This window comes from Oncorhynchus mykiss, chromosome 3, assembly GCF_057628025.1.
Source record: "Oncorhynchus mykiss isolate SJ-2025 chromosome 3, ASM5762802v1, whole genome shotgun sequence".
NCBI classification, from domain to species: Eukaryota; Metazoa; Chordata; class Actinopteri; order Salmoniformes; family Salmonidae; genus Oncorhynchus; species Oncorhynchus mykiss.
The window spans coordinates 12,230,001-12,237,500 of record NC_143024.1 but is presented as its reverse complement, the minus strand read 5'-3'; the positions used below and the strand labels follow the sequence as shown (position 1 = coordinate 12,237,500).

Here is a 7,500-nt window from a genome sequence, read left to right as displayed (position 1 = left end):
TGACCAGAGTCTTATGGCCAAGCCCTGACCAAAACTAGTACACTGTAAAGGAGGGAGGGGGAGAGAGAGAGAGGGAGGGAGGGGGAGAAGGAGAGAGGGAGGGGGAGAGGGAGAGAGAAGGATGGAGGGAGAGAGAGAGAGGGATGGAGGGAGAGAAGGATGGAGGGAGAGAGGGAGAGAGGGATGGAGAGAGAAATGTCTGAGAGTACAGATATTAATAAATGTATTAACTCCACAGAGAGGGTGAACCACTGCCCAGAGGATGCCTTGTGTGTTGCTCATCCCTCTCTTGTCTTCTCTCTCTCCCTTTCTCTCTCAATCTCTCCATCTCTATCTCTTAATTTCTATCTCTTATTTTTCTCTTATCTTCTACAGAGATACTTCTACTTGGACAAGGGCATCCTGAAGTATGCCAAGTGTGGTGCTGACGTGAGTACAAAGATCTGCTGGCCCTCTGTCCCCATTCTGTCTGCTAGGACACTCATCAATCACACACAGCTATCACAGAAAGCACATCAGACTGACTTTCTCTCCTACAGCATCTGAAATACATGTTTTTTGGGGGACCAATTGTTTATTGATTTTTAAAAAGAAACATTAAAAAACAATGTAAACACATTTTTTAAAAAGGGTGGAGGCAACCAGTAATGTTATAGTACAAACGAAAGAAAACCAGAGGATGTGAGAGGATGTTACGGTAAGATCTCAGGTTCTGATATACTGCTGGGGCTGGGTTGTCAGGTTCTGAGATACTGCTGGGACTGGGTTGTCAGGTTCTGAGATACTGCTGGGGCTGGGTTGTCAGGTTCTGAGATACTGCTGGGACTGGGTTGTCAGGTTCTGAGATACTGCTGTGGCTGGGTTGTCAGGTTCTGAGATACTGCTGTGGCTGGGTTGTCAGGTTCTGAGATCCTGCTGGGACTGGGTTGTCAGGTTCTGCGATACTGCTGGGGCTGGGTTGTCAGGTTCTGAGATACTGCTGGGACTGGGTTGTCAGGTTCTGAGATACTGCTGGGACTGGGTTGTCAGGTTCTGAGATACTGCTGTGGCTGGGTTGTCAGGTTCTGAGATCCTGCTGTGGCTGGGTTGTCAGGTTCTGAGATACTGCTGGGGCTGGGTTGTCAGGTTCTGAGATACTGCTGGGGCTGGGTTGTCAGGTTCTGAGATACTGCTGGGACTGGGTTGTCAGGTTCTGAGATACTGCTGGGACTGGGTTGTCAGGTTCTGAGATACTGCTGTGGCTGGGTTGTCAGGTTCTGAGATCCTGCTGGGACTGGGTTGTCAGGTTCTGATATACTGCTGGGACTGGGTTGTCAGGTTCTGAGATACTGCTGGGGTTGGGTTGTCAGGTTCTGAGATACTGCTGGGACTGGGTTGTCAGGTTCTGATATACTGCTGGGACTGGGTTGTCAGGTTCTGAGATACTGCTGGGACTGGGTTGTCAGGTTCTGAGATACTGCTGTGGCTGGGTTGTCAGGTTCTGAGATCCTGCTGGGACTGGGTTGTCAGGTTCTGATATACTGCTGGGACTGGGTTGTCAGGTTCTGAGATACTGCTGGGGTTGGGTTGTCAGGTTCTGAGATACTGCTGGGACTGGGTTGTCAGGTTCTGATATACTGCTGGGACTGGGTTGTCAGGTTCTGAGATACTGCTGGGACTGGGTTGTCAGGTTCTGATATACTGCTGGGGCTGGGTTGTCAGGTCCTGAGATACTGCTGGGACTGGGTTGTGTTAAGTGCCTTGCTCAAGGGCACATCGGCAGATTCATCAATCCTCTTAACTGCTAGGCTACCTGCGGTTCTAGGCTACCTGCAGTGCTAGGCTACCTGCAGTGCTAGTCTACCTGCCGTGCTAAGCTTCCTGCAGTGCTAGACGACCTGCAGTGCTAGGCTACCTGCCGTGCTAAGCTACATGCTGTCATGTTTATTTATTTATTTATTTTACCTTTATTTAACTAGGCAAGTCAGTTAAGAACAAATCCTTATTTTCAATGACTGTCTAGGAACAGTGGGTTATTAACTGCCTGTCAGCTCAGGGATTTGAACTTGTGGGAGGCTTAATGCAGTTACGATAAATCAAATGTTCCCACATGTCAAAGTCACCCTGAATGTCCGTGTACAGGAAGAGTTAAAACCAGCCAGGACCATACTGAATAGTAATGTCCCAATGTTCAACCAGTGTATCTGTGCAGAGACATGCAGTCTGTGTACCATACGACACCAACTGTGTCCCAAATAACACCCTATTCCCTGCCCTGGTCAAAAGTAGTGCACTATATAGAGTAGGGCTGCCCAACCCTCTTCCTGGAGATCTACTGTCCTGTAGGTTTTCAGTCCAACCCTGATTTAGCATATCTGATTCAGCTAGTTACGGTCTTGTTGAGCAGCTAATTAGTAGAATCAGATGTGTTAAATTAGACTGAAAACCCACAGGATGGTAGTTCTCCAGGAAGAGGGTTGGGCTGAAAACCCACAGGATGGTAGTTCCCCAGGAAGAGTGTTGGGCTGAAAACCCACAGGATGGTAGTTCTCCAGGAAGAGGGTTGGGCTGAAAACCCACAGGATGGTAGTTCTCCAGGAAGAGGGTTGGGCTGAAAACCCACAGGATGGTAGTTCTCCAGGAAGAGGGTTGGGCTGAAAACCCACAGGATGGTAGTTCTCCAGGAAGAGGGTTGGGCTGAAAAACAACAGGATGGTAGTTCTCCAGGAAGAGGGTTGGGCTGAAAACCCACAGGATGGTAGTTCTCCAGGAAGAGGGTTGGGCTGAAAACCCACAGGATGGTAGTTCTCCAGGAATAGGGTTGGGCTGAAAACCCACAGGATGGTAGTTCTCCAGGAAGACGGTTGGGCTGAAAACCCACAGGATGGTAGTTCTCCAGGAAGACGGTTGGGCTGAAAACCCACAGGATGGTAGTTCTCCAGGAAGAGGTTTGGGCTGAAAACCCACAGGATGGTAGTTCTCCAGGAAGAGGGTTGGGCTGAAAACCTACAGGATGGTAGTTCTCCAGGAAGATGGTTGGGCTGAAAACCCACAGGATGGTAGTTCTCCCGGAAGAGGGTTGGGCTGAAAACCCACAGGATGGTAGTTCTCCAGGAAGAGGGTTGGGCTGAAAACCCACAGGATGGTAGTTCTCCAGGAAGAGGGTTGGGCTGAAAACCCACAGGATGGTAGTTCTCCAGGAAGAGGGTTGGGCTGAAAACCCACAGGATGGTAGTTCTCCAGGAAGAGGGTTGGGCTGAAAACCCACAGGATGGTAGTTCTCCAGGAAGACGGTTGGGCTGAAAACCCACAGGATGGTAGTTCTCCAGGAAGAGGGTTGGGCTGAAAACCCACAGGATGGTAGTTCTCCAGGAAGAGGGTTGGGCTGAAAACCAACAGGATGGTAGTACTCCAGGAAGAGGGTTGGGCTGAAAACCCACAGGATGGTAGTTCTCCAGGAAGAGGGTTGGGCTGAAAACCCACAGGATGGTAGTTCTCCAGGAAGAGGGTTGGGCTGAAAACCCACAGGATGGTAGTACTCCAGGAAGAGGGTTGGGCTGAAAACCTACAGGATGGTAGTTCTCCAGGAAGAGGGTTGGGCTGAAAACCCACAGGATGGTAGTTCTCCAGGAAGAGGGTTGGGCTGAAAACCCACAGGATGGTAGTTCTCCAGGAAGAGGGTTGGGATGAAAACCCACAGGATGGTAGTTCTCCAGGAAGATGGTTGGGCTGAAAACCCACAGGATGGTAGTTCTCCAGGAAGAGGTTTGGGCTGAAAACCCACAGGATGGTAGTTCTCCAGGAAGAGGGTTGGGCTGAAAACCCACAGGATGGTAGTTCTCCAGGAAGAGGGTTGGGCTGAAAACCCACTGGATGGTAGCTCTCCAGGAAGAGGGTTGGGCTGAAAACCCACAGGATGGTAGTTCTCCAGGAAGACGGTTGGGCTGAAAACCCACAGGATGGTAGTTCTCCAGGAAGAGGGTTGGGCTGAAAACCCACAGGATGGTAGTTCTCCAGGAAGAGGGTTGGGCTGAAAACCCACAGGATGGTAGTACTCCAGGAAGAGGGTTGGGCTGAAAACCCACAGGATGGTAGTTCTCCAGGAAGAGGGTTGGGCTGAAAACCCACAGGATGGTAGTTCTCCAGGAAGAGGGTTGGGCTGAAAACCCACAGGATGGTAGTTCTCCAGGAAGAGGGTTGGGCTGAAAACCCACTGGATGGTAGTTCTCCAGGAAGAGGGTTGGGCTGAAAACCCACAGGATGGTAGTTCTCCAGGAAGAGGGTTGGGCTGAAAACCCACAGGATGGTAGTTCTCCAGGAAGAAGGTTGGGCTGAAAACCCACAGGATGGTAGTTCTCCAGGAAGAGGGTTGGGCTGAAAACCCACAGGATGGTAGTTCTCCAGGAAGAGGGTTGGGCTGAAAACCCACAGGATGGTAGTTCTCCAGGAAGAGGGTTGGGCTGAAAACCCACAGGATGGTAGTTCTCCAGGAAGAGGGTTGGGATGAAAACCCACAGGATGGTAGTTCTCCAGGAAGATGGTTGGGCTGAAAACCCACAGGATGGTAGTTCTCCAGGAAGAGGTTTGGGCTGAAAACCCACAGGATGGTAGTTCTCCAGGAAGAGGGTTGGGCTGAAAACCCACAGGATGGTAGTTCTCCAGGAAGAGGGTTGGGCTGAAAACCCACTGGATGGTAGTTCTCCAGGAAGAGGGTTGGGCTGAAAACCCACAGGATGGTAGTTCTCCAGGAAGACGGTTGGGCTGAAAACCCACAGGATGGTAGTTCTCCAGGAAGAGGGTTGGGCTGAAAACCCACAGGATGGTAGTTCTCCAGGAAGAGGGTTGGGCTGAAAACCCACAGGATGGTAGTACTCCAGGAAGAGGGTTGGGCTGAAAACCCACAGGATGGTAGTTCTCCAGGAAGAGGGTTGGGCTGAAAACCCACAGGATGGTAGTTCTCCAGGAAGAGGGTTGGGCTGAAAACCCACAGGATGGTAGTTCTCCAGGAAGAGGGTTGGGCTGAAAACCCACAGGATGGTAGTTCTCCAGGAAGAAGGTTGGGCTGAAAACCCACAGGATGGTAGTTCTCCAGGAAGAGGGTTGGGCTGAAAACCCACAGGATGGTAGTTCTCCAGGAAGAGGGTTGGGCTGAAAACCCACAGGATGGTAGTTCTCCAGGAAGAGGGTTGGGCTGAAAACCCACAGGATGGTAGTTCTCCAGGAAGAAGGTTGGGCTGAAAACCCACAGGATGGTAGTTCTCCAGGAAGAGGGTTGGGCTGAAAACCCACAGGATGGTAGTTCTCCAGGAAGAGGGTTGGGCTGAAAACCCACAGGATGGTAGTTCTCCAGGAAGAGGGTTGGGCAGCCTTGATATATGGAATACGGTGCCATTTGGGATGCAGACTTCTGTCTCTTTCAGCAATAATGCTTCTACACGGTCAGCCATTACTCAGACCTTCTTAATGTTCCTGTCTTTCAGATTGAGAAGTTAGACGGCTGTGTTGTCATGGTTATTAATGTTTCTGTCTTTCAGATTGAGAAGTTACATGGCTGTGTTGTCATGGTTATTAATGTTCCTGTCTTTCAGATTGAGAAGTTACATGGCTGTGTTGACGTGGTTATAAATGTTCCTGTCTTTCAGATTGAGAAGGGGAAGTTACATGGCTGTATTGACGTGGTTATTAATGTTCCTGTCTTTCAGATTGAGAAGTTACATGGCTGTGTTGACGTGGTTATAAATGTTCCTGTCTTTCAGATTGAGAAGGGGAAGTTACATGGCTGTATTGACGTGGTTATTAATGTTCCTGTCTTTCAGATTGAGAAGTTACACGGCTGTATTGACATGGTTATTAATGTTCCTGTCTTTCAGATTGAGAAGGGGAAGTTACATGGCTGTATTGACATGGTTATTAATGTTCCTGTCTTTCAGATTGAGAAGTTACACGGCTGTATTGACATGGTTATTAATGTTTCTGTCTTTCAGATTGAGAAGGGGAAGTTACACGGCTGTATTGACGTGGGTCTCTCTGTCATGGCCATTAAGAAGTCAGCCCAGTGCATTGATCTGGATGCAGAGGAAAACATCTATCACCTGAAGGTATATAACTGACTGATGGAGTCATGAACTGCAGGCAGCAGCCCCCTGCAGCTCCCAGGTTGGGGGTGACTGACTGATGGAGTCATGAACTGCAGACAGCAGCCCCCTGCAGCTCCCAGGTTGGGGGTGACTGACTGATGGAGTCATGAACTGCAGACAGCAGCCCCCTGCAGCTCCCAGGTTGGGGGTGACTGACTGATGGAGTCATGAACTGCAGACAGCAGCCCCCTGCAGCTCCCAGGTTGGGGGGTGGGGTTCAGAGGACAACACTAACAACACAGGTTATTCAGAATAGTCTAGTTTCCACTCCAGGGCCCGTATGTATCAAGCTTCTCAGAGTGCTGATCTAGGATCAGTTTTGCTTTCCAATCATAATGAATAAAATGACATGGACAAGGTCAGGACTCCTACTCTGAGAATACTGACCCTAGAAGACTCTTGACTAACCTAAACTAACAATAGAGCAGGAAAGATGTCTGTACTACTACAGTACTTTACCTTAGTGGGTTTTTCATCCCCTTGAGAATCCTTGTCTGACTGCAGCCCCCCCTCTCTCTCTCTCTCCCTCCTCTCTCTCCCTCCCTCCTCTCTCTCTCCCTCCCTCTCTCTCTCTCTCTCTCTCTCTCTCTCTCCCTCCCTCCTCTCTCTCTCTCCCTCCCTCTCTCTCTCTCTCCCTCTCTCTCTTTCTCCCTCCCTCTCTCTTTCTCTCTACCTCTCTCTCTCTCCCTCCCTCTCTCTCTCTCTCTCTCCCTCTCTCTCTCTCTCTCTCCCTCCCTCTCTCTCTCTCTCTACCTCTCTCTCTCTCTCTCCCTCCCTCTCTCTCCCTCCCTCTCTCTCTCTCTCTCCCTCTCTCTCTCTCCCTCCCTCTCTCTCTCTCTCTACCTCTCTCTCTCTCCCTCCCTCTCTCTCTCTCTCTCTCTCTCTCTCTCTCTCTCTCTCTCTCTCTCTCTCTCTCTCTCTCTCTCTCTCTCTCCCACCTTCTCTCTCCTGCCATAGATTAAGTCACAGGAGCTGTTTGATGAATGGGTGTCTAAGCTACGCCACCATCGGCTGTACCGTCAGAATGAGATTGCTATGTACCCCCAGGAGAAGACTTACTACTACCCCCACTTCCCCCCTCCCGGGTCCCCCGGTGTGGCTGATAGAACGGTACTACACCACACACACACGCACACGCACAGACAGACAGACAGACAGACAGACAGACAGACAGACAGACAGACAGACAGACACGCACACACACACACACACACACACACTGTGCTCTATGTAGTTGAATGGGCCTGTGATATGAAAGATGTCAGTAGTTAACAGACTATTTTAAGACCAAAGAGATGGTGTTTAATATGAAAAAGCCTGTTACAGTTGTATCATTCTGTTATTCTCTGCAGAGTGCTGTTGCAGATATACACATGGCAGACAG

General features: G+C 50.0%; 1 protein-coding gene across 2 annotated transcripts in view; it reads left to right on the top strand.

Annotated features, from left to right (window-relative positions):
- Positions 1-7,500, top strand: part of LOC149984364 (oxysterol-binding protein-related protein 3-like) — a 124,592-nt gene that overhangs the window by 67,074 nt on the left and 50,018 nt on the right. For both annotated transcript variants that reach the window (XM_090220941.1, XM_090220932.1), the window contains exons 4-6: positions 376-429; positions 5,964-6,077; positions 7,074-7,226. In XM_090220941.1, coding sequence (XP_090077067.1) covers positions 376-429; positions 5,964-6,077; positions 7,074-7,226 — 321 coding nt within the window. The remainder of the gene's footprint in view (positions 1-375; positions 430-5,963; positions 6,078-7,073; positions 7,227-7,500) is intronic.